Below are 27,531 nucleotides of genomic sequence, written 5' to 3'. Positions count from 1 at the left end.
TGGCAGCAAATATAATTGCAGGGAGCTTAGTATGGTTTTCATGGTGATTTGTGTTGTCTTTCTGTCGCATCTTTGTTCCAGGTTTTTAATGCGAATGTGGCATCTACAAGAGTGCAATTCTGAGCAAAAAGAAAACTGGATGAAAGAGACTGTAAATAAAAATGTGCACACAGTGTAAATATTAGCTTCTGCAGTTGCTCTCTCATAGCACACTACATGTCTGAGCTAGACTGGCGTCACTGATACCTTGTCAGTGTTACTTCTGAGAGTTAGAATTTAAATTTGTGGTTGCCCGTTCCCATTTGTTAATGTTCCCTGCTTCGCGTGTCTGATCAGCATGAATAGAGCCTCTACAGTACAGCAGTTTCTCCACGGACATGACTTACGCTCTGCAGGTCGGGCACACATCGATTACTCATTCAGGACCGAAAATGAGATGCCGCTCAGTCACTGAGGTGTCGCCATTACACCGCTGCAAATGCGTTACTGAACACACAGGGAGGTCAAGTAACATGTGGTGAGTCAGCTTTAGATTCAGAGTGATCCAACCCAATATTTCTTTTTAGTTAAGAAGGTATTTAGGCTTTTATATCAATTTAACCACGTCGTCTGTCTCTTGAATGCTCAGAAATTGATTTAAGTAGCAGAATAGTGTACAGACTTCAGCCATCTCATGCCTTGTGGTACTTGGTCTTCATGAAGACGGCTTAAAAGCCAGTAGGACTCAATCTGACAGCTTTTTAATCATAAGCAGAACAAGTAGTCACTTCTTAATTAAAAGCAAGTATTTACAACACTTTCAAGATAGCATTTTTTGTCAGTATAATTGGATCATGGATTTGACTTTATAGTGAGGCTTCTGCTGTGTCCTGCACAATGCTCTCCTGCTTTGGTGCTTCAAAGTTTCCTGGAAATGCACGGCAGAGCCTGACCATGGTTGGATAAGTGTTGTTCTTGCTACGTTTCTGCTGTAATGTCTTGTTGCGCAGTGGTTGGTCGTTAGTCTTTCCAGACTTATTTTAGAGAAGGCAGATTTCACTTCCATTCATCCAGAATGGGTAGAGACGAAGTGACTCACAGTAGCAGAGCTGGGGATAACTAAGAGCCAGACTTTATAATACCAGTTGTCTGTGTGATTATGCAGTTATTACCATTTCAGTAATCTGTTTTTCATTGGGAATATTGCATTTCCATGATACCAGTTTGAGGTTGGTACTCTATGCTCCGATAGTATTGTCATACTTTCTGAAGTAAAAAGAAGCAACTTAATGTGATAGCCAGGTAAGTTAAGACAGTACTGTTCTCTTGTTCTGTGGCTTTCTCATCAGCTGGTAATGTTCTTCCTGAATCCTCAGCTTACTCTCCCAGTTTTGCTCTCTGGGAATGCCAACTCTTGCTAAAGAGAAAGTGCTCCAAGTAACCGGGATAAAGCAATATGTTAGGGAAAAGGAGGGATAAAGACTAGGTCAGGAAGCTGTCTGCTAATTCCGTACAGTTGTGGTGGAAATACAGTGTAAGATAGGGGGTTTTAGAGGCTCTCTCCTAATGAAGTAAGTTGGATGAAATGCTGATAGCCTGAGGCCTCATCATGTCTAATAAGATGTCTTTTGGAAATGAAGTTGTCATTATGGGTTGGAGTGGGCTTGTAGGTAGTAGTGCTTATGAGCTAAATTACTGGTAAATACAGTTTGAGTTGTCAATAGCTATGGTTCTTCCGGAGCTGATACCTTTCGATCAGGACTATGCAGAATCTGTGGGGGGTCAGAAGAAACATTTCTCAGTGTATAGTTTTTAAAAAGCCTTTAAGGTGAGGTTTTATTTTCCGTTGTTCCAGTTACTAATATTAGTAAGTCATCTGAAAGGTAATTTGGAGGCTTTGGATCTGCTCACTGTAATAAAGGAAATCCAGAAATTGTTGCATACCATAAAACTAAGCTAGGGACATTTAGTGAATTTCTTACCAGAATTAGCTAATTATTAAGGGCTTATGAAGTTACAGACCTCACTTAGGTCAAATTAAAGTCAGTTTGATAATAGAGACTTGATTTCAGGTTTGTTTTTTTTTTCCCCCACAAGATCAAAATGTTTTTTCTCCTTTTTAACACTTGTAGTGGATTTCACTCTTTATTTGTATGGAACTCATCAAGCTACAGCAATAATAAGACTGAGGTTTAATTAATGCTCCAGACTTGGTGTTCTTTTTTCCTATCTTGCCTTTTGCCGAGGAATTTGTATATATTGTTTAATTATTACTAACAATTAGTTTTATTCTTAAGAAAGCTCTGCCAGCTGAGCTTTTTTTTTTTTCCTAAATCAAGAACAATAATGCAACAAATCATTTTTGGGGAAATGGTGCTTTTACTTAAGAGTAAGTAAGGTTATTTTTGTTAGGGTTTTTTTTTTTAATTTATTTTCTTGTCAGTACTTGCATGGTACTGATGAAAAGGACCTTTTAATTTTCTTTTGCTCTTTTAATAGCTGTTATCCTCTTACATGCTGCTGTTTAATTCTGGTAGTCAAATACATGCAAAGTCTTCTGTGTGTTGTGGGAAAGAAGTGTCTGTTTCCTGGTCTGTCTGTTCCCCTCTCAAAGTAGAGGTCAAATTTCTTCACCTCTGCCAACTGGGAGTAGGTAGTGTAGGAAGTATCTGATAGTAAAACTCATAACGCATACGTAACTGGCTTTTGACCCAGTCAGTTTTGGTTTTTTGAAATACCCAAAGTAGCTTTTGTTCATTTGTAGAACCAACCTGTGTATACTTCGTACTGTTTTTGTAATTTGTTGTTTGTCAACAGCTTATTCTAAGTTAACCCTCTCCTGCACTGTCCTTTTTTTTCTCCTTCTGTAACAGACCGTGCCAGTGTCCACAGGTGTTTGTCTATGGCTGTGGTGTCCTACAAGAGTTTAACTTTTTTGTTGCACTTGTTTCTTAGAAAAGCTCAATTAATGAGAAGAGTGTTACGATTTGTAAAGATACAGACTCAAAGGTTAGCTACCATGAGTTAGTTATGCTCTTGAGTATAGTTCAGTGGCGCAGGTCAGCTTTGGTGAGAAGGTAGTGGGTTGTTTCCAGTGAAGCTATACCTGTTCCTTGCTGAGTCCTAATTAGGTCCTGACAGACCAGTGTCATGAGTGCTTCCTTCGTTAGGAGCACCTTGGACATGTAAAAACTACAATATCGGTTATAAGCAGCCTGGTGAATGCTAAAATCAATGGGCAGCTCTTACTGCTGGTCCAAAAATGATCAAGGGTTTGATGTCAGGAACAGACAAACAGCAGTTGGTATCTTACTGTTACTAAAATTGTCGTAATTTAAATGCAACATAACTTCGCCTGTAGTGCAACGATACTATTTATTTTTTTCAGTAGTGTACCTGCTGCAAATTCATGTTGCAATACTGAGGTTTTATACTACTAGCTTAATAATTAAAGTGACAAATAAATAATATTGATGGCTCATGGATGAGAAAATGACTTGAGATCGGGGTTTGGTTGGCTTACAGCACCTTTCCAGCCTTTCTGTAGAATTTGGACGTGTCACCTGATCTCTCTTCAGTTGGCCGGATGATAAACCAGGTATGTTACTGCCCTGTGCCAGGAAGATACTGGCTGGAAGCAAAGACACAGCACTGGTATTGAATTGAAATGTCTGAAGCTTTAAAATACCTGAGGGTCCATTGTTTATTTCCTGTGGCAAAGATGTATAAAAAGGTCTGATCATAAAATACTTTCAAACTGAAGAGTCCCTTAATATATCTTCAATCATCTTTGTTAAATGACTGTCATAAATCATTTCTAGCTCGGTGACTCAAGCCCTTAGATAGCTGTAAGAGATGGGAGATGCTGTGTGAGCTACGGAAGTGCCACGAGACAGCCTGGGCGGTTGTAGCATCCTTGATCAGGTAGGGTAGGCAGCACTGTTAATGGAAAGGAAAGTTGTAGAGAACTTGACAAAACGACTCCTTTACCTGCTGAGAGGATCTGTCCTCCTGATATTAAGAGTTGTGCAGTTCTGGAGTGGTGTTTTGCAAGATCAGGTGAATCGTCCAATGCTCTTCCTTGCTCCAGGCCTGTCCCTGCTGTCCATTGTGTAAGATGCTCACCTTGCTCTTCCTCCTGGACGCTGACTCTAGTCTCATTCAACCAGCTGGCTTAATGGTAAAGGTGCACAGCTTTCCTCTGGGAGGCTGAATTACAAAAGCACTCGATGGGTGCTAACTGGTCCAGCGGGCAGGCAGTTCTGCCTCTTCACTTCTAGAATGAATTCTGCAGTACTGAGATGACTTAACTACTTTAAAGTTACTTTGCAGTTGTCTTGATCTGCCAGTTGGAGCTATTAACAGGTAACAATTAGCAATGTGTGATTATTTTAAGGATATTTCAGATAAATATTGTTAATAGAAAGAAAATCTGTGCTTGAAGATCAGGATTAATTTGTTAGTGTTACTTCTAAGCAATTTAAAACATGATTTTTCTGTGAGCATTACTTTATTGACCATGGTAAAACAATAGACCAATGGTTCTTGAGAATCATAGACTCACAAAATGGTTTGGGTGGGAAGGGACCATTAAAGGCCACCCCGTCCAATCCCCCTGCCAGGAGCAGGGACATCTCCAACCAGATCAGGTTGCTCAGAGCCCCGGCCAACCTGGCCTGGAATGTTTCCAGGGATGGGGCATCCACCACCTCTCTGGGCAACCTGTTCTATTTATGTAGCATGGCATGAACCAGCAGAGGAAGCATGGAATACATTTCCTTTGAGTAACAGAAATGGATAGGTGAAGTAGAAAAATTTGTTGAACTAAATATCTTAAAAAAAGATGGTACTTCCATATGACTATTCTCAGTAGGTGATCTTGTGCCAACTGATACATGGCAGAGAGAAAAATAAATGAAGCATGGCTATCCTAGCATTGATTTCTACCACTAGTTTTGTTGAAAGAATAATGAAAAATCTAAGAGCAAGTCACTTAAATTTTAAGGAACAGACAGTAATAAAAATATGCCCCCTATAATTTTTTTGGAGTAGAGAGCGTTGTAGACTTTAAATCCCTGTGCACTTGAGAAGAATGGTTTCACTAGGAGAAAGAGATTAGATTTTATACGAGTGAGTGCAGCCAACCCTGTATGCCGTTATCTGTATGCTAATGAATTTATTTTTACAAGGGTTGTGATTTTTTTTTTTTTTTGTGGGATTCCAGTGCAGCTGGTGAATGTTTCTGGAAGCCTGCGTGCAGGCTTGTGAACTAACCCATAGCTGGTCGTTACCTTTCATTTGAAAGAGGCAGAATGTGTGCATTAAGCATTACAATGCAAAAACCTATATTCAAATGTGAAGTCTTGCTTCTTATTTACAAAGAAAAAGGATGCTCTGCAAACCTTTAACACCTGTACTTGTAATTTTTATTTAGTCTTTGGTAATTTGTATATGCAGGCTGTGGATGGCTCAGTACGAGCAGCGTATTTTTAACCTTCATTTGTTTATGCAAAACCAGTTGAAACACAGCATTAGTTTAATCCTTTCTTCCTTCGTTTCGCACCGAAATTATCTTACCAGAGTCCTATTCTTTAGGTTTGCTACCAGGCCTGATTTATGAATCATCTGATGAAGCGCCAACTCCACTCCCAGAAATGTGCCTGAGGTAGAATTGTATCCCAGTGAGTCAGCTTCAGGGCAGCATTTTCAAAGGAACACTATATAAATTACACAGTATCCATGTGGGGGTGGCTTAGTGTTATGAGAAATCTGCTCTCGAGCATCATGCACATACATCCACACAGAGCTGAGTCAACTGTCTTGAGTTAAATTGAGTGCTGGTCACGCTTCTGTTGGTTTAAGTGCATGGATATGTGTGCCACTTAGAAGAAAATTAAAAAGAATGTGTGGTATCTGGGGGAGGAGGTGAGCAAGTCCGAAAGACAGCAGTGGGGAAGAAAGCATTGGTATCTATGTTTGGGTTACTGTCGAGGTTTTGTTAGTGGGGGGGGGCCTAAGGTGGCAGCTTCTGTAGGAAACTGCTAGAAGTCGCTCCCCTTTGTTTAGTGGACTTGGCCGGGCCTAGAGCGGACCTGCTGCTGGCCAAGGCCGAGCCGATTGGTAGCAGAATGTCTTGGGATAACGCCTCTGCGATAACGTATTTAAGAAGGGGAAAACAGAAAAAAAAAAAAAGAGGAGAGAAGATGTGAAGTAGCTGAGCGGTGGCAGAGGCGCAGAGGGGGAGGCGCAGGCCTCATGGGCCTTGCAGGCCTCACCCTCTGGCCTCTCGCCAGGCAGCTGACTGGGCCCGACTCAGTCCAGCCCGGCTGCAAGAAGTGGAAAGGAGATGAGAAGTGAATAAGATGTAAAAAAAGATCCTGAGAGACATCTACCAGCCTGTTGTGAGGAACGGCTGCAGACGCCAAGGTCAGTTTGGAGGAGGGGGAGGAGTAACGCGGCTCCTGGCCAAGATTCCCCTGCAGCCCGTGGTGACGACCATGGTGGAGCAGGTTGTCCCCCTGCAGCCCATGGAGGTCCACGGAGGAGCAGAGATCCACTTGGAGCCCGTGAAGGACCCTGTACCGGGGCAGGTGGATGCCTGAAGGCAGCTGTGGCCCGTGGAGGCCCCGCTGGGACAGCTGTTCTAGAGGGACTGCACCCCGTGGAAGAGATGACCCACGCCGGAGCAGTTCCATGAAGGACTGTGGCGTAGGGGTGGGACCCCACAACGGAGCAGGGGAGGAATGTGAGGAGTTCTTCCCCCAACCATGAAGCAGCGGCGTGAAACAACATGTGATGAACTGACCACAACCCCCATTCCCTCTTCCCCCCTGTGCCGCTCGGGAGGGGAAGGTAGTAGAGATAATGTTAAGCTCGGGAAGAGGGAGGGGTGGGAGGAGGTTATCTTGTTCTCTGTCTCATTATCCTGCTGTTTGTAGTAATAAGTGAATAGTTTTCCCCAAGTTGAGTCTGTTTTGCCCGTGACGGTAACTTTAAGGATTTCTCCCTGTCCTTATCTCAAACCTCGAGCCGTTTTTCCTTATATTTTCTCTCCCTGTTCTCTCGGAGTGTGGGGGGAGTGAGAGAGAGACTGCGTAGTCTGGTCCGATCGGGGCTGAACTACGACAGTTACTTAGACATTTTGTTGTTCAGCGTGTCTGTATGTGTTATTCGTACGAGAATGTCACTGGCGAGTTTGCCGAATTAAGCATGTTCGCTTTTAGTGAAAAGGAGAGTGACTGGAGTAGGAAAAAGAAAACATGACCAACACACAGATACACTTGCAAAGGTTTTTGGTGAAGCTTTGTAAGTGGCCAGAGTCATTCGCACTTTACCTCTGCAGAGTTAAGATCCTCTATCAGAAGTGGATATAACTTTGGTATTTTTGAAAATTTTTATCTTGTATCATGAAGTGGACTTGTGCGTCACGGTCAGCTCTTCAGTATCCATAGTGATGTGCTGCTTCTGTCCTTTCCCAGCCCACCATCCTTAGATACATAGTCTGCCAAGTGTTTGATTCAGAGTTCTTGATGGGCTTGCGTGATTGTTTTCATTTACTTCTTTTAAAGTCAACTGTTCTAAACAATTTGTTAGCCTGGGTTGTGTACATTAGTCATTACCTCTCTCGCACCTCTGATTTATTCCATCTACACTCAGTTATGTTGAGTAAATGTGAGATAATGTAATCCACTGGTGATGGAAATAATTGTTTATCTAAGTCTGAGCCGCTATAGTCTTTAGTTCTGTATAAATGCCAAAACGTATACAGATTTAGATGACAATACTGATTTCCATGATGCTGGAGCTATAAGGTAGTAGGTGCTCTGGAAGGATCTCTATTGTTAGCTGTGTATTCTGAACAATTAGCTCCTGTACAGCAGTGCAGTTTAACTTTTGATTTACATAGTTACAAAAGCTTAAAGAACATACTTGATTTTATTTTCTACTAAAATGTAGGCACGGTTGTGAATGTAGGTACAGCTTGTGAATGAATGGGTAGTGGTGCGAGGAGGTAGGTTGTTCAAACTGTTTTTCTTTTGGTGCTAAAACGACATTAAAAGACAATGTTCTGCTAGATAATTTTTTTTTTTTTTCATTTAAACAGTTGCTAAAACTGGCACAAGAAGGTGATACAGTTGCAAGCAGGGAAAAGTAGGCCTCTGAATAAGAGGAAATGTGTCAGTAGTAAACTGAAGTGACTTCAAACAGTGAGTTGCCATGATCAACTTAGTACTGTTGAAGTAAGAATCTGTCCAGAGCTGCTGAGAAAAAGAGCTGGTTTACTTCATATAAACTAGGCATTCTTTATCATGAATCAGTTCAATAACACCTAAAATGATAAAGTACAATTAAGGTTAGGGTATCGTGGTATTTATTAAGTATTCCAGGCCTTATCGTTTGTTTGAGTGAAACTCATTTCCTTCTGACATTGCAGGATATACAATTATAAAGAAGAACATTTACCAAGAGCAAAGCAAACAAAAATATTATGAAGGATGTATGAGTGGCCAGTTATTGATTGATAAAGGGCATGCATGCCATCTTTGATATAACTCTTTGTGCAGTAGTATATATTACTTAATAGCATACACTCCATGAGAGTTGTTCTTTAGAAAGCTACTGAAACCTCTGTTTGAATTTAATTTTTTTGCTTTTTAATAATTTTTTATCTTCAAAAATCTCTTCTCAGAGCAAACAGTGCTGTGAAAGAAACACTCAGTACCTGCTCCTGTGTCTAGTTGGAACCTTTGAGTTCAAGGTGTGATGAGACCAAACAGCAGGTAGTTTTTAATCAGATTTGTTTTTTCATAAAAAGGGATGACTTGTTGCTTGCCCTCCCTTCCCGTATCTTACTGACAACTCTGGCAGAAAATTTCACTTATTTTGTTTTCTGCTCACTTAGTGAAATGAATCTGCCCAAGAACAGATGAGGCAGTTGTGGTGCAAAGGAGGGAATATGCCTGCGCAGTCACGATGAGGTGGTGAAAGAACAGGGGGTAAAACCCATTCCTGTTAGGGGCAGAGAGCTGTTAGGCTGGCTGGGCTGTCTCTGCTAATCAGACCTTCAGAATCCTTCTGGATTTCTTCACTAAAATGCCGGTTTCATGGTGTAAAAATTATATACTGTTACAGATAAATCCATGATTTGTAAATATTTCCCAGGTAAAGGTACAACTAGATATTTAATGGCTTCTTCATGCTAGTGTGCTCTGTGTGGCCCAAAAATAAAATAATTTGTGTTGGAAAAATCTAGCACAGAAGTTTTTACAGAATGCCTTCAGAATCATCGGTGCAGTATCTGTGCATCAGAAAAAGGAGAATGACATTTCTGAGCAGTGTCTAATTAAGTATCCATCTGTCTCTGTAAGCATCGCAGCTTATTTTTCAGTGCTCTGTTGTTCTCATTTAAGTAAGAAACTGGCCTTTCTGTGGCATCACCTTGAGATTAGCTTTTCTAATACTGTTACTAGAAAAGTGAGTGGCAGGAAAGGAATGGGAGTTTTTCACTACAGTTTCTTTCTCTCTCTGATCTGTCAATTTCTCAAGTAAAACTAAGTCAATACATTTTTCCTCTTTGAGACAAGGCTTTCCTTGGCATAGAAATTTTCCCCTGAAATGTCTTATATTCTTCCCTGCAGCAAAGTCTGTTTGAGTCACAACAGCCTTTTTTTCCCATTGAAGTAAATATCAAGGTTTTTTTTATATATATATGTACTAACGTGGATTTTTTACTTTTTAAATAGCCCATTCAAGGGACATGGAGAGTACAAACCTCCTCAGAGCAAGTATTTTTTTCCACACACATGTCTAAGTTGACTAGATACACTTTTGTGAAGTTACCGGTCCCTGTGCTGCCTGCTCACTGAAAATACAATTCACTGATCCCCGTGTGAGAGATCTGAACAACGTGGCTTGAGTAGTTAAAGTAAGATCCTCCTTAATAAATCTTCTTAAGTCGTTGAATTAGACTATTAGCAAGGGGGCAACAGGCAGAGGAAACATATTTTTTTCTGGCTCGTAGGCCAGAGAGACGGAAAGACAACTACAGGTGTTTTTGTATTCCCATCGGGAACTGTGAGGTAGATGATATTCCCAAGTAGGGCGTTTGTGAAAAAAGTCTCTTGTTCACTTCGGCTGCCCTTCAGCTTTGTGTTGAGCTCTGTGCTTTGTGCTCCCCAGGCTAAGAAGACAAATACTGTAGAGGCTGTTCTGCAGTTATTAGTATGAATATTGAAATAAATTTATTTTGTCTGGGCTAATATTCTTCTGGTATGTGTTTGAGTAACCAAATTTTTCCTTGCATGTACATTTCAAAACTATTAGAAAATACGTTTTTCTCTTCAAAGTACATGACCGGAGGAGAGCTGCGAGTTGCAGTAGAAGGTGCAATACATATCCCACTGTCTGTAACTCTTGGCCAGTCATTCAGTCATCAGATCTCTGTTTTACTTATTTGTATAGCAGAATTATTTGATAATGTAGATTTGAGGGTGAAATATGTAGAAATACTGATTTTATTACGGTATTGGGATGCATTTATGTCTCGGAACATGTGTATGCATCGTCTGAGTTTGTTGATGCTGTGCTGTGGCTTCGGAAATAAATGGGTTCTTACATGATATTTATTGCCTGCATTAAATTGCCATTTCCAGAAATTCTTCTTTTAAGTTGCTTTCAAGAGAGTTTTACTCGGCGCAAGTGCTGGCAAACATTTTTCATTATGTATATGTTCCTGTATTTTACAGGATGTATTTTATTCTTTTTTTTGGAAGTCAAGCGCTGGATTTACTGTTTGTTTTGAGGTTTGGGGTTTGGTTTTTTTGGTTTTTTTTTTTTTGGTTTGGTTTTTTTTTTTCCATATTTAGCAGACCTAGAGTTTTCATCTCTTTCTTGTATTGTTTGATATTAAGTAAGCTTTCTTTCCTTAGCTGGGGTTTCTATCCCATAAATATTTTCATAATTCCCTTGCACCGTACTGGATTTCATTCATTAGCCTGAAGGAAGCGTTAACTCTATTTTTGTATTCTTTAAAGATGAAGTTTCAGATTGGTTAGGGCAGACAGGACAGCACTGAGCTTTTCACTGTACCTTTTAGAAGCAGGGAAGTAGCCTTATTCCATGCTGCAGATGGAGGGGGAGAAGCAGCATAAAATTACATATTTACAATTACAGGCAGTTTGGGATGAATCAGGAAACTAAAAGAAGGATTGCCGAGGTGCACAAAATCGTCTCTGAACCATCCATGCTCTCTCAGGCTACTCAAGTATGAGTTGCCCTTGTTTGCAGAAATGTGAGTTTTTAAAACCAGTAGATGAAATCTTAACACTGTTTTCTTTTTCTTGTCCACACTTTTTTTGAGGTGCCATAAATATGTCATTCACTGTACTTCTAAAGCCATCAGCAATTTGTTCCATTCATCTGTAAGTGAATGTGGTAGTTAAAAGATCTTTATTCTGTGTTGAATTCCAAGTGAAAATTTAGGTGGAAGGCAAAGTGTGAATAAGGAAGGTAAAATGGCAGATACTAATCTCTAAAACAAGATTTCCTGAAGGTGCTTCAGGTGCTTTTGAGTTAGTTGATAGTGTGCAAGTTATCAATCTGAGAAATAGCTTGGGTTTTCTTTGCACCGAAGCAATGCCTTTTACTAAATTATAACTTAAAGTAGAATGTAGGATACTAGTGTGGGTGGGTAGAGTTTTGTGCTTGCATACTACTTGATGCTGTTTTCCTGGCAGATTTGAGAGAAACTAGATCAGCCTGTAGGTTCTCATGCAACCAGGACTTGTATGGGAGGCACTTGAGGAGCACTTGAATGGTGTATTAAATACTCTAAAAAGCCTTCACATGACTCACCAGCACGGCGGGTCTCTGCTGAGAACAAATCTGAGTTACACGTAGCTCATGCTTCTAAAGGCATTGCCTGTGGATGTCGTAAACCCGTGCCCATGACAATTTAGTATCACTTCATGGCACTTCTTCTAAATACGTGTTTCGTACGTCAGATCTGCTGGCAGAGCAGTTCCACTAGAAAAGGAAAGTGTGTGTAGTCTTGCTCTGTAATGCTGAGCAGCTGCTTGGTTTCTGCTCAGAGTGACTGGATTTCTCCTGTGTCACATTGGTACTGTAAGTTTGCAAATTACCGTAAAAATGTTATCATTTTATAAGGTTGAGGTCCTGTTCAACTGAAAGTAGATTTCTCGTAGATATGGAAGTTGCACTATATTCTGGTTTGTCCAGGTGGATGACTACGAAGTCTGGGAATTTTCAGGCTGACATTGTTCATAAAGGCTAAAATTCTCCATTACAATATGTTTAAAGTTCTAGGTAAAGAAGTTTAGCGTATGTTGCTTATCATATATTGATTTAAATTTTATAAAGTAAGAGTTTAGAAATATTTTTATTATTTTCTGATCCGTTTTGATTTTTCAGTGAAGGGAACCACACTTAATATGATTCCAATACCAACTTTCATGTGTGTGTACAAGGAAGAATAGTTTGGTGTAACAGGATGAGTTCACTAGGAAAAAATAAATGAAGAAAACCAATATGACACTAAACTGTGCTGTCTGGAACTGAAAGCAATGAGTTGTTTAGGTAGTACTGAGAAGAGTAGGACTGAGTTATGTGGGTAAATTGTTCTTACTGTTCTGTTCTTGTGCAGGCTGCTGTACTGCTGAAGTCCGAAACTAGTTCCACGCATCTTCGAGACCACGTGCTCCATGCTTTGAGACCAGGAGGACCTTGGTTTTTCTGAAATGAAGATGGAGGCAGTGGGAAAAGCAGAAGAACTTGTTGATTCGGAAGTTCCACCAAAGACTTCTGAAAAGCAAGAGACTGCTCCTGACGAAGATGGACCTATAGAACTGGAGACACAAACTGAGAAAGACACCGTGCCCACTGCAGCAGACTCTGCAGTGCTCTCTTCAATGCCTTGCTTACTGATGGAACTGAGGCGAGATTCCTCGGAGTCCCAGCTAGCTTCTACAGAGAGCGATAAGCCAACGGGTGGTCGAGTTTATGAGAGTGACTCTTCTAATCATTGCATGCTTTCCCCTTCTTCTAGTGGGCATTTGGCTGACTCAGATACATTGTCTTCCACAGAAGAGAATGAGCCCTGTCAAGCTGAAGCTGCTGTAGAGGAAGACCCTTCTGCAGTGTCTGGAGTTGCAGTTGGGAGGAAGTCCAGGCGATCCAGGTCCGAAAGTGAAACTTCAACAATGGCTGCCAAGAAAAACCGACAGTCTAGTGATAAGCAGAACGGTCGAGTTACTAAGGTAAAAGGTCATCGAAGCCAAAAGCACAAAGAAAGAATTCGGCTCTTAAGACAGAAACGGGAGGCAGCTGCTCGCAAGAAGTACAACCTGCTGCAGGACAGCAGTACCAGTGATAGTGACCTGACGTGTGACTCAAGCACGAGTTCATCAGATGATGATGAAGAGGTTTCAGGGAGCAGCAAGACAATCACTGCAGAGATACCAGGTAGAGGATGTTTTTTAAACTGAACTGTAACGCATCTGACATCGTTTCTCAGCTGTCATGCTAAATTAGATGAGTGACACTTGAGAAAAACCAGGAGAACTGCAGCTCTGTAAATTTGAAGACTGCAGTGTATTAATGAGACATGGGCAAATTTTAAAATCTGTTCTGAGGTTTCAGTGCACTTTGGCACACCAGCAAAGCATTAGAAATGGTAAATTGCAGGAAGGACTATCTTTGAATTCTGGAGTTTTCAGATCTTTTCCTTTGTAAGCCTATGTGAACTCCGATCAGTGCTGTCGGATCCCATTAGATGGCGGTAATCTAATAAATACATCCTTAAGATAAGTGGCCAACTTTGCTTTAATATATTAAGACCACAGCTCACAGCTGTGTTAGAAATAACTTAGCGTACCTCTTGCCCGTGTTACAATAAGGCCCTGTTCACTATTGCACTTACGCTGTGCTTTCAGCTCTACGTTTCAGTGCATGACAAACCTACTTAGCCTTATCGTAAATTCTTGCAGATTGCAGCTGGTCGCCTATTTTAGGACATAAATATGAATTTGTTTATGCAGGTGCCCAAGCTATGTCCACACCTAAATTTTCAACGTTTTAGACAAGGCTGTTACTGTTTTCCTATGTTATAAAGATCTATAATTTTTATACTTTTAACTTTCTGACATATCCATGTTAAGATGGGAGGCAGCAAATTATAAAGGCCTTCTCATTTTATTAGCAAAGGAATGATGAATTCTTCAAGTTTTTTTTTTTTGTCTGCTGAGTCTGTTATTTTATTAGCACAAGTGCCACGGACAGGATTTTATGTGAATTATTCTTGCAGCATATTATACCATAGAACCATCATCATATGACAATCTTCATATGGCAATCAAAAATAAAATCACATAAAAATAAACTTTTTGGCTTGCCAATTTTTACTGGGTTACATGCCTTTTTGCCTCTTGTGCTATTTTTTTTTTTTTTTTTTTGGAGATAAGTATCAGCTTATGTAGGGCAAGAACATTTAAAGGAAAACTGCAATAATTAGTCTTAAGTTGCCAAACTAATGTTTGCTAGATGAATTATTTAAAATATTTGCAGCAGATTTTACAAATAACTGTGTTTTAACTGACTTGATTGTAGTGAATGATTCTTTCACCGTGAGAACTGGCGTTTTTCCCCATGTATTGCTAAGAAGCAGGTTGTATAAAGGAAGTTAGTATTTATTATTAGAAGGTCTGGGAAAAGCTTAGTCCTTCTATAATTATTGTGTAGTAAACTTTTAGTAGATATCTAAAATTATTTTTACCAATTTAGTAGTTAGTCAGACTTCTAGCTTTCATAGTTTTGTGCCTTTTTATTTACTATATTTACACTTTGCTAGGCAATTAAACCATGATTTAAAGCCCGTTGAAGAAGACTGTTTAATTGAGTTTTGGGACAGGTTCCTCCCCACCCCCTAAAAAACCCAAACCACACAATAAATCCCCCAGGTTATATTTGTTTTTTAAGTCATAAAAGTACCCTGTGACCCAGATGGTATTTTCAGATCTGTTTAGACTTCTGCCTTCCGTTGCAGAGACCTGAACCCACTCTAGGGTACTTTTTCTGTGTTGCTAGGCTCTTCTGTATTTGAGCTCTCGGTCTTAGCCGTGAGAATCTCGCGGTGAAAAGATCCCATTGCAGCGCACAGAAGAACTTGATGATTTAGTGGTGATTACACCAAAGCCCAGTTTTACCTCCGATGCAAGATGTGGGGGTGCAAAAACCATCCTGAGGAACAGTTATATTTATTCTTATTTCGTAGCATGGTATCTGCTTGATACTAAATTACATTTAAGACATTAAAACTTCGGAGCTGTCGTTTTGGAATGAGATGCAATAAGTACCCTGCCACATTGCAGTTTTCCTTTGAATAGAAACAACTTGGGTTTGTAGGAAACAGTCTCCAAGTACAAAAGAAAAATATTCTCTATAGAGATAAGGACAAGGTTGGCCAAAAATGCATCCAGTGCTACTTGTGGGTTAATGAAATGTTGTGGTCTTAACAGATGCAGTGGAGCTCTGAGTCTGAGTAGGACTCCTAGCTCTCCGTCGCAGTGGTAGGTTCATATGCCATCTGTGATCCCTCTTCTTGGAACTGGCAAAGTGCTTAACTTAAATTATTTTTTTTTTGACCAGAAAGCCATTTTAGTGCACTTAGCATTACACTGTGAATATCCTCAAAATTTAGGGAATGAACGTGTAGTTAGGACATAATACAGGGTATCAAAAAGCATTATTGGAAATTCAGGCTGTGAGTGTCCTCTGCACACGGTCAAAAGCTAAGAGTTTTAACTTGAACTTGAGTGTCAAGAAATTACAATGCACCTGACGGAAGGACATAAGCATGAAAAAACTTTTGCCTTTGCTTTTGAAGAAGTCTGAACACATTGATGGAGAAGAGTTTTACAGGAAGCCTTGTGTTCTCCTTAGTCTTACTGTATTTGGACACTTCAGCTGTAGTGTTGGTTACTGTCTCAGCAGAGCTTATTATTGGGACTGATTTTCAAATGTCTGTTGTCTGAAAAATAGTTTTGCCAACAGAGAGGCTCTAAAATTTTTAGTGATAGTTTAACGTGGCCTTCATGTACAAAGATTGTACATACTCTGGCTCTTAACTTTCTATCAACACATGTAGTGTTACAGAAGACAGTTTGCTTGTGTGTGGTCTGAAAATTAAAGTGCCACATTTGAGAATACAGTAGTAGTCTTTTGTGTCATGTTACTAAATCTTTTCCATCTTAATAGTGCAGTTATTTTTTTAAACCATCCACGTCACTGGTTCTGAAATATGTTTGGCTAAATTTGTAAGGTAAATAAAATGTTCAGTGAAATATATAACACCATGAAGTTGTGAACTGAGCATTTGTGCAATAGAGTCAGTTCTCTCTGCTGAACTCAGATGTAATGTGGATTAAAATACTGGCAGACTTGTTTGTCTTCTCAAGAAAGATTGAAGAGTAAAGAGTTGAGCTCTTACTGGTGATACTTCAGTACAAATATTGTGAGCTCAGTAGGAGCTAGCACAATATTCGTTATTCTGAACGCATGATATGGTGTTAATTTAAACCTGAAAATACAGGTTCAATCTAAACATTATGAGTGCTACTGAGAGGCTTTTCACTGATGTGAACAGTCATAATCTTGGGCCCTTTATTTCAGGGAATGCCATGATTTTTGAATTATTGCAGATGAGGAGCAACCTCTTATCTTTTAATGAGTGAGCCTCTTTGTTGGCATGTAGGATTTTACCATTCTTAAACAAACACCAGATAGCATTCATGGCATAAGAGGATGATCTTTGAGTCCTGAAATAGGTTCTGCTACACAAAAGTTTTTCCTTTAAACAGTTTCAAATTTGACCATGCAAATTAATTCTGAATGAAATTGGCATGAGAGTGAGTCTAGGAATCAATATTTATTTCTGTGTAACCATACTTTTCTTTGGAAGAAAGGAGTTTTAAAAATTGAAATATAATACAAAAAAAAAAAGTCATTTCACCACCATTGTGCTTTCTACAGCTCAGAAAAATCTGAATTGAAATAGGGATGACTGATGTTTTAGGCTTTCAAAAAAAACTGTTGAAAAGTTTGAATATGCGGAAATTCAAAGAGAGAGACAGAGTGTATGTGAGGGACTCTCAACCAGGTTACTTCCTCCTAAGAATTGTGCATAGACCTTGGATGAAGCATCTTGCAGGGAATGAATTTGGTTGGTAACTCAGAATGACAATTGTATAAGAACAGGGGAAAAAAAAAAAATCTGTTGAGTGATCTGTGGTAAAATATTAATTTGGAAATGTTGGGTAGCATAATGACACAGAGGAATCCACCGTTGCTAATTAGAATGAAGAAGTGGCATATCTTCTTAAATTGTTAGATTGTCAGATTTTCTATATTAAATAACTTTGGATTTGGTCATTATTTGAATAGTACTTAATAGATCCCATGAAGAGACAGCATTGGGGACTTTCTTAGGTGCTTTTCTGCGTGAGGTGTCGTCCTGAAAGTAAGATATGAGTCTTGGATTCTGACTCCTTTGTGATAGCGGATTTCTTTGCCTTTTAACTTGATGTGACTTCAAAAACTATAGAGCTGTAAGTTTACAGATAGCAAAGGAACCAATTAGGTAAATGTTAGCATTTTTAATATAATAAAATTGCATTTTTAGACTTTTTAATACTAAAGGTCAGCAGTAAAGAGAAGATTGACTAAAGCTTTTGTTAGAAGAGCTGCAAGGGAAGCATATGAAGCATTGATTTGCTGCCACTGTAAATTGTAGATGTACTATGAATTATACTATGAATAATATGAATTGTACTATGAATTATACCTTTTAAAAATAGTATTGCAGGGTTATAATGTTTCAATACATAGTCTCTTCAGTTTACAAAGCAGCTTTGTCAACTTTGACCACGCTAGTTCATTCTTGACTTTAAAAGCCTACCTACGTTATGTCTCGCCTGTTGCCATCAATAGTTTTTATTTAAATTGCAATTAAAACTTACTCAACGTTACTTAAAAGTATCTGATTGTAAGTCTGTGGAAGTCAGGAAGACTGCCGCTTAGTTACTTGATGTGGGGATAAGATCCCTGACTAAAGATGAATAAACAGAATCATATTGGATGTTGGATACTAGGACTATATGAACAGAAGGGTTATTTTTTTCAGGGAGGAAAAAGACATTGAATATACAAAAGGAACCACAGTTTAGGAAAGAGGTACCATTTCACTTAATTACTTGTAGTTAAAATGCAGTCAGAGGGATTTAAATTAGCTGCTGTAAAGTTATGTATTCTTGAGCCGAGGACCAGAATGCTGGCTTTCCAGCCTGTCTGACAGGTAAACAATTGGGAAGGAAGACTTAAAACGTAGGGTTTTTAGTGGAAGGTTTTTGGCCCTGGTGGGTAGCATTGCTACTGCTCAGAAATAAGAGAATAATCCTAGGCTTTGTTTAGCTGTTACTGAAGGAGTTATGTTTACCTCATTTAAATAGCTTCTAAAAAGAATGTATTGTTTAATACTGTAATTTCATGTACACAGTGAAATCCCAATAAAAATTTAGTGCCTTATGTATTTATTAGTAAATATTTGCTTAGGTTGTGCAATGATTTCTCTCATTCTTAGGATATTTTCTATTATTGTTAAGCCAGGGGATCTCGCAGGTTTCACGTTTACGTATTGAATTGTCAGCTTCTGTAGCTGCTTTGTGTAGATTAATGTGATGCTTGTCTTGCTTGAATTACCTTAGGTAATGTTTGTGTGTTCAGAGGGCATGCACACGCTGTTTATTATTCCTCAAACATGTACAGAGCCTCCTTTTCTTGGGGTTTTATTGTTTCCTAGGGGATTCTTGAGTGAAACTTAAAAATATAGATACCACTGCCTTTTCTTATTGATATGTAGAGTAAGATAATGAGGATGACCGTCTTTTCTTGCTGCTAAAGTTCTTCCTGGTAATCCCAAAGCCATTTTAACCATCTTTTTGATGGATAGGGGGAAGGAGAACAATTTCCTTCCGACTGTGCCCTGTCTGTTTTCTGCCTTGCCTAGAATTAACTCTAGAAATGCTGCACAGCCCATGACCTGTGCGATGAAGGGCGCACTTTAGTTGGTGCGAGGCTGATCACTCCTGTGTCCCGTGTTGATTACCCTGTGATGCAGCTGTGTCCATCAGACCTAGCAGAGGGTGCTTTCACCTCGTGTATTAGCATAGCATTCACGTAGCTTTTCGTGCTTGTGTGTATGTGCTCGTGTTGTGTATTCTCTTCACTGGTGTTCAGTGTGTTTTCCAAAATGAGACCAAAAGCGTTCGGCTTGGCTCCTTTAGATCTGCACTCACTATATCAGCCTTTATCTCTGTTATCTTGTGTACAATTTTGTGTATGTTTAACAGTCCATTATAAAAGGGTTCAAGTGTCTAAGTAAAATGTGCATAATTACTCAGTTAAACAGTAGTATTTTTGCATTGCAGCTTAACAGAACTAAGTATGTTATTGTATAAAGGTTTTGACACCTTCAGATGAACTCAAAATAAATTCAGGGAAATTGGACTACTTTGATTTGTTTATTTAAAAAAAAAAATACTTTTGTGACAGAATTGTCTGAGAATTCTAGAATAAAAATAGTTTTGAAGCCAAAATTTCTATTATAACCTCAGTGAGTGTAAAATGTTGGGCTTTTTTTTTTTTTGACGGCAATACTGTTGGTTAATATTTTCTAATTCCTTCCCTGTTGTCATATCCAAGGGACACAATTAGAAAAATGTGTTTTCCTGAGTTAACATGCCTTAATAAACAATATTATGTTCTTACTTAATGATGTCTTATCAAATGGCCTCAATGTCTTTAAAGCTGGCTTCAGTCGTGCTGGGGGATCTGGAGGAGCGACCAGGGAAATTCCAGGATTGCTTGACAGGGGCACCGTGTGGGATAGGAACTGCATAGGCAATGTCCTGGAAGAGGCCATGAACTGCTTTGCCGAGATGCAGAGGCAGACAGAGGAGAAATTTCGCATGTGGATAGAAAAGCTAACCCGTCTTGACACGGATGAAGAAAGCAAGCAACAACTGGAGCCCAGGGAACCTAAAATTCAACTAGTTGGCCAAAGAATCCCCCCTACCACACAGTCAGGGGCTTTCATACAGATGCCTGATAGCCAAGTACTTCCACAGCAGTCGTTTAATTCTTATGTGAGCTATCAAAATGTCGATGCTACGCTAGAGTTTCCAGCGACTTTTAATAACAATTTTCCACCTGTCTTTCCAGAGAATGGGAATATTGCAGAGCCTGATTTGAATCAATCACAAACGTAAAAAAATCCGATCTTTGCGATCTTGCTATTACTTTGGATTATGCTAAAAACAAGGTTTGCTTTTCTCTTCGTATATGTTTGTTTTGATTTTCTCTTTTGGGCTTTATTACCATGGTATCATTTTTTAAAATTTATAGATAACATACGTGTAGTTTTAAAAAACCCGCAGTATACCCATGTGCATGTGCCAGCAGACGCATACAAACACCTTTAAAGGTGTGAGGGGGAACCACCCTAAGCTTTCATCACCAAACTTGGGAAAATACAACTTAGAATCCTTGCTTAGATATCTCAAAATCAGAAAAGCTATGTTTGCTACAATAGGAGCATTCAGAGTATTCCTTCAAATGCTCTTTTTGCATGTTAAAACATTTATATAAGGAAATAAGTTTTATGTTTAAAGCTGTGAAGTACCCTAGAGAACCAGACTACAGACGTGTAACATTTCCGTAACTGTTTACTCCCAAGTTTTGCAGCTTGAACATGTCACGCATTAGTTTTTTCTTCTTCCTTTTTAGGCAGAAGTAATAAATAAGCTTCTCCTAAAGATTTAGCTATATATACCAAATGTGCACAACTGATTTTTTTTTTTTCTTGTCTCCCATTTAGTAGTTCATTTTCTGTCCAGAGTTTTTATTAATGTCACTGCTGTGTTGCACATGGCATATTTATGGAAGCAGCTGTTTTATTTTGTGTGCACAAATATGGACACGTATACTTATATATATATGTGTTTGATTTGGGTGGAAGTAATCTCCTCTAATTTTAGGTGTCTAGCTTGCTGTTCTGTGCATCTCCTCAGTCAATGGGAAGAGGTGAGCACCTACAGAGGATACCTCCTGGCGGTGTCTTTCTCTTCCATTAGTTGTCTAAACCTCCCTTATAAACAGTTTGGAGTAGACAACTTCTGGCTAAAGTTAGGTGAGGTGAATCACACCCAACTGAGTGTGCATGCACAACCTGTACACGCAAAGCACTGCTGCTTCCTTCTGTGTATATACGATCAAACTGCATCCTTCATGCTGGAATAAAAATAGTCCTGTCAGTCCTGAGATAAGCAGCCGTCGGTGGATGGATTGAGCCTTGGCACAGGAATTTAAAGGAAGACTTGACAGTCAGATTAGTAAACACTGTGGTGGTCTGAAGGGAGAGGTTGCTGGTCTGGGTCAGGCAGCAAGAGCTTCTTCTGAACCACATTTGAATGCCACTTAAATCATTATTTACTTATGATGGGGAATGCCAGAGCATTAGTTTCACTTTAAATAATACAATAACTTGCTGTTGTGTAGATTTTTTTATACTGATAGTTATTCTGAATAGGCAGGCTTGAAACTGTGATGTTTAAAGTAGAATTAATTTAAACTATATATTAGAAATCTCTATTTAATTCTTACTGTTGTCATTACACACAGGGATTTTTTTTTTTATCACCTCTCCATTAAGGCCTTTCTTCGTGTTAAGTAACTTCTCTGTAGCTACCAAAAAGGGATACTTACCATCAGTTAGAACTTGCTAAAAGTTTCTAATGCAAATTAAATCAAAATTCTAATAATGGAAATTGAAAGTCCTTGCATAGACATAGTTTAAGTAAAGAGAACACTATAGGTCTCCTTTAGCTCTGTTATTTTGCTTTGTAAACCAGTCCCTTTTTTTTTACTAATTATTTTAGTGTAATTCCTTTTCTTCCTGTTGGAGATGTTATCTGCTGTAGGTCTGATTTTTTTTTTTTTTTTTTTTTTTTTTTCCTCCCTGAAGTCAGTGGGAGTTTTTCCATCAATTTGTAAGGGGCTTTGGGTCAAACCTGTAACAGGAACTCAAGAAGTGCTTTTTGTTATCAGTATAATACTAACACTGCTCTTTTAACATTATTCTTGGCCCTGACTTACTTTTTTTTTAAGTATGTTATACCTTCATTTTAAAAAAATTGAGGTTAGAGAGCTGTATTATTTTCAGAGTAACTGTTTGAAAGACTATGCAGGACATAATTTTTAGGGGGATAATTTTTAAATACTGGAATAAATTCTTTACAAATCACCTTCATGCCTAATTTTGATACAAAGATTTTGATACAAACTTGTAAGAAAACTCCCTCATCTGAAATTATGTGCATTTTTAGCTATAGGTAAAAGTTAAATGGGCTATTTTATGTTTGATTACAACTGAATCAATTTATCCTCATTTGTTTAAAACTTAAGATCCTTCAGGGAAGATTATTTGCTGATATAAAAAAAAAATTGGATCTTTCTGGTGTTCATAGATTTGAGAGAGATACATATATACAGACACACCCTTTTATGACGATGTTAAGAGCAGCATATTTTAAAGCATGACAACTTTACAATTCTTCCCATGCATGCAGAAGCAGCTTTTTGCAGTGACTGGTTTCTTTTAGTGTGTAAGTCACTTAACTCAGTACGTCTGTAAGCATGCCCTTAACTTTTTTTTTTTTTTTAATAAAATAGTATATATGGAGCAATTAGGTATTTCAAAACAAACTGTCTAAAGAGATCAGTTGAACTTATTTATCTCTCAGACTGAAACAGACTTTTACGTGCTGATGTTGTAAATGGTTGATAACTTTGTTAGAGATGTAAGCCAGTAAAATTTCTGCCAACTTTCAATATCTCGGTTAGGTAATCTCTTAAAAAAAAAAAAAAAAATTTGGAGTCATTCGGTGTAATAATAGATTAAAAAAAATTATTTGGTTAATACTTGCAAAATTGAAAAACTGTCAAACATTTTTATCCATTTATGTTAATTGTTTTGGTTTCTTTTCAATGCAAGTAGCTGTGAATGTGAAAGAACAAGCAGAGGGATTGTAGCAGTTGAGCCTACAGACTTCAAAGCTATACTCTTTCTAGGGTGAAATTATTTCAAGGCACCCAGAAGACTGAGGGAATAGTTCACATTAGGTATAATTTTACCTTAATTTCCCCACAAAAGCCACCTAGTGTTAAGAACATCTGTGCAAGACCAATGGTTTTGTAAATGGTAAATATTACTTTGGTCACTCTTTTCACTTGCCTCAAAACTGGAGCCAGATCTTCAGCCCCTTGGCAATGAAAAGCATGTGTTGATTTACACAGTTGAATATCTGGTCCATTAGCTTGTTTTCCACATGAAGAAGTATGTTTCTCCTTCTAGGAGCTGTTGTTCAGGTGTAGTATAACTTACCTGATGAAGGATTTGGCAGGCTGTGCAGTTGAACAGGAGCATCTCTCTTCTTGCTCTGTACTGTGAATTTGAAAGATGCAGAGCACTGAGAAAACCAACCTTCCCATACTGATACTAGTGATGAGTCTGTGTTTTAAATGTGTGTGCGACAGCCTTTGGCATCTCTTTGAGAAAACAGATTTTTAATACACAATTTAAGATTTGTTTTTTTTTTTCCTCCTGGAAATAATTTCTCTATTATATGACTGCAGTTAAGTTTGTCTTGATTTCCATTATGAGCTCTTACTTTTGAAGGGCTTTGACTAGAAACTTTCAGGGAGTTAAAATTTCTTGTGCTGAAATTTTAACACACATTTTAATCTCATCCGCTCTGTATTTCATTAAAGCAGTCTGGCCTTACATAAGACTATCTTAAGATGACGAGAAGGAAACTCTTCTGCTTTCCAACCCAGAGTTACAGTTTGAATGTACGTTTATGCTCACATCTCAACAAATTACTTCAAAACCACCAAATTTCACAAGTAGAGGAGAAATCAGTAGGACTTTTGCACAGGCATGGAGAATTGCAGATGATAATTTAGAGTTTCTCTAATTACCCTAGGTTTTATACTTCAGAATGGAGTAAATAAGCATTCTAGTTTCTTTAAAGAATTATTTTATGGTTTTGAAAGAGTAAATGCATCAAGTCAGACCAGCTGGTGTAGACTGGTGTAATTCCAGGGTAGATGGTGCCAGTTTAAACCCAGTTGGCCTATTGGAGTTTCTGTATTGCCATTTTTAAGATCAAATTATATGTTTTCCATGTGCTGTTTCTGCACAGGGGTACTTGAACACCTGTGTGACTGCAGTCAGGATTTAGTAGCAGGGGAAACACAGCTATTTTGTTAGCCTTTTTTCTGCAAGTGCAAAAGAAATAAGTCTTTATATAAAGGCTTAATTTAAATGTCACTAAATGTCAAACTGACAGTTCAGTAAATGAAAAATTAAAGGATCTGCCCCTGGAATTGGACCTGTGTAGGAGTCCTTTGAAGTCTAGGGGCTTTAGTGTGCAGTGTTTTTTGCAGACTTGGCTGCTGGTTCTTCCCCAGGCGTTTGTGCCGCTTCTCTCCTTCAAATGGGGTTTGGTAAGGAAGGTCTATGGGAAATTCCACCCTTCACACATCATTTTATCTGAGGGTTTGGGGTTTTGCTTCGCATGGTTCTAACAAAACATCTGAATTTTCAAGTTTTACTTAGAATTTAAAAAAAAATATAAAATGTAAAACAAGTTCAAGTAAAGGCAGTGAAACTTTATTCGGTGCTTCTATTGCAAAAAAAAAAAATGAGCAGGGAAAAAAAAGAAAAATCTTAAATATTTCAGACGTACTACTCTTCAGTGTTATTTTGAACAGTATTAGGATAAAATAATTCAGGCAGAAGTATACATCTATTTTTTTAAGTTCACAGTGTCTTTTAGTGTTTTTGCAGGATTGTTAGGTTATTTTATCTGAGCTGCTAGAGTTGAGACTGGAGGACCAATCTTAACCTCAGTGAAACGGGATTATATTTGGCAGTTATTTTACAAATTCAAATGTATTTATTATCACTGATTTAACTTGTTAATATATTTTGTCTTTTCCTGTATCCACATACTGTAAATCTCTTTTTAAAAAAGAATATTTCAAGGGCATTAAGAAATTAAATCCTAGCCCCGTTAAAACCTGTAGAAAATTTTTATTAATTTCAGTGGGGCTAGTATTTCACCTCATGAGAAATTGAATTTATTCTGCAGTTTTTGGTCAGAGAATCCTTTAGCTGACTTTAAGGGGAGTCTTTGCCTGATGAATGTGTGTAAATCGGGCCAGTAGAGCAGATGTTTTAAAAATAATCAGGATCTGCATTGTGACCACTGCAGTTACATTTGGCAGCATTAGAACTAATACACTGTTTAATTTGTACTGTAGAAGCTAAAATATTCAGGCTGATTGATAGAGATGGACAGTACCTTGCAAAACATGAAGCTAGAAACCGGTCTTTCTCACAAATTTGATTAGTCTCATAGTGTTTGATCAGCAAAATGAAGGCACATGGAAAATAGGCTTATTAAGTTAGAAGTGATTTCAAGTGCTCTGTTAAATCTCGCAGCCGGATCAAGCAGGGGTTAGTCTGGACCATCAAAAGTTTTGCATTAAGCCTGTACTGGTCCTTCCATGGGAAGATGCAATTTGTACTTGCAAAAATGTGATGTCTTCTGGAGGGGTGCGTATGGAGTGCATGTTTGCCTGCCTTTTCCTAATCTAAATTCTATTTATATAGATAATTTTTTTTAATTGTCATAGCTATGTAAGAATAGGGTGTGATGATTTCCAAAGCCGTCCTGATATGCTTTTGCAAGTAAAACTGGGGAAGAGGTCTGGCTAGTATATCTGCTTCCATAATTAATGCATCGTTGGGTGGCATCAGTGAAAATAAATCCTATCATGAGATATAAAGTGCACACAGCACTTGCTGGTATTTTCAATACACAGCCGTGTTCCATGTGCCTTTGCTTAACGCACAATGAAAAAAAGACTTTTATTATGCCTTTATGTACAATTTGATAAAACAAAACCAAGATATTTTCCATTTTATCGTCAAAAAGCCTGAAAGAATGAATGTTTATCAGTAACACTTGAATTTTTGAGATCCCTTCTGATGTGATGTATTAAAAATGATCCAATCTGAGAACAGAAACTCATTTGGTCATGTTGTTTTGATTTTATTATTTTATTATTATGGTAGAAAAAAACAAACACAAAAGCTTTACTGTGTGAAATGAAGGAAAATGTGAAGAAAGTGGATTCATTGTTAACTTTTTGTTCACTTTATGATTTTAGAGAGAATGTTGTTACACTACTATTGATTTTTATTGTATTTACAATGTATTCTTTGCCTAACCCTGTAAATTTTGAAATGTAACTATTGTAACCTGGAATAAATAAATAAATATGAATAGTAATGAAGTGTTTCATGTTACTGAACAACAATAAAAAAGCACAGATCTGCTGCCCCTCATCCTGCTCTGGGAGTTGTTTTAGCTAGTTTATGCCATTTGAACTGCACGTTCTTTATGAAACCGCAGCTTTGGATCATGTCTTAAATAATACCAGGTTTGTATTGTTTGTCTCAAACAAAAAGCCTGTCACTTCAGCCTGTAGTCTTGTATACAAAGCCTTTCTATTTGGATAAGGTACTGCTGTGTCTATTGTAAAACTCCTTTGGCATGTCACTTAAGATGAATCCTTTAGTTTTTGGCGCCCAAAATATGATTATTTCAATCACTGTAGCGATCATCTAATCTTAAAATTTATATATATTTGACTTAATCTTGGAGTAAATGGAGTTATCTCTGAAATGTAAGTGTAAACAAAGGTGTTCTTAGATCTTTTATTATTTTTAAAACATCTCAGTATTCTCTCTTTTTCTATAAAAATAAATGCAATTTAGTTCAGAGGACTGAGATGGAAATAAAGCAGTGCCTGCGTTCACAGCGAAGGTGCAGAGGCGAGGCTGGGAGAAGCTGTCTCTCCTTGGGTTGCCAGTACTTGGGTGACTCTGTGTGTTACCTTGTTAGCTTTTGAATGCTTCACGAAAGCTTTCCTAAATAGTATTTTAAAACTCGTCAATAATTTAGTAATTAAAAATAGCCCAGTAACTTGAGCAGAGTGATGTTTTCAGCACGGCTGAGCTCCTCTGCTTGTTAGCCTTGAGCAAGCTGCAAATCTCTGCTTGCCTCAGTTTCCCCCACAGGCATAAGGAGGTTAATAACCACCTCAGAGCTCTGAGATCTACTAATGGAAAGGTTTTTGTAAGAATAAAGTGCTGTAATTATAATTCTAACCTGTTCTGTGTCTTTTAAAGCTTAGGGTGATATTCACACCTAAATAAGGCAATTCAGACCACCCAAATTAGGCTTTTAATTTTCAAATTATTTCAATCAGGATAGTCCTCTGGAGATTTCAGTCTTTTTTTCCCTCCTTGTAAAGAAAATATAGTGCAGTTTATATCCCACCCACTAAGGTTGG

General features: G+C 38.3%; 1 protein-coding gene across 8 annotated transcripts in view; it reads left to right on the top strand.

Moving 5' to 3' along the window:
* Window positions 1–27,531, top strand: part of ARK2N (arkadia (RNF111) N-terminal like PKA signaling regulator 2N) — a 46,743-nt gene that overhangs the window by 6,620 nt on the left and 12,592 nt on the right. For 4 of the 8 annotated variants that reach the window (XM_086770395.1, XM_086770391.1, XM_086770392.1 and 1 more), the window contains one exon: window positions 12,641–13,458. In XM_086770395.1, the coding sequence (XP_086626521.1) occupies window positions 12,735–13,458 (724 nt within the window). In that variant the 5' untranslated portion in view covers window positions 12,641–12,734. Of the gene's footprint in view, window positions 1–379; window positions 518–3,553; window positions 3,578–8,736; window positions 8,760–12,640; window positions 13,459–19,854; window positions 20,369–27,531 lie in introns of those variants that run through there. The other 4 variants (XR_015261434.1, XM_086770393.1, XM_086770394.1 and 1 more) reach the window with 4 other exon arrangements.

This window comes from Chlamydotis macqueenii, chromosome Z, assembly GCF_036417535.1.
Source record: "Chlamydotis macqueenii isolate bChlMac1 chromosome Z, bChlMac1.mat, whole genome shotgun sequence".
In the NCBI taxonomy this organism is placed as follows: domain Eukaryota; kingdom Metazoa; phylum Chordata; class Aves; order Otidiformes; family Otididae; genus Chlamydotis; species Chlamydotis macqueenii.
Note: the sequence above shows the minus strand (reverse complement) of the source record. Positions and strands in the feature narration are given on the sequence as shown.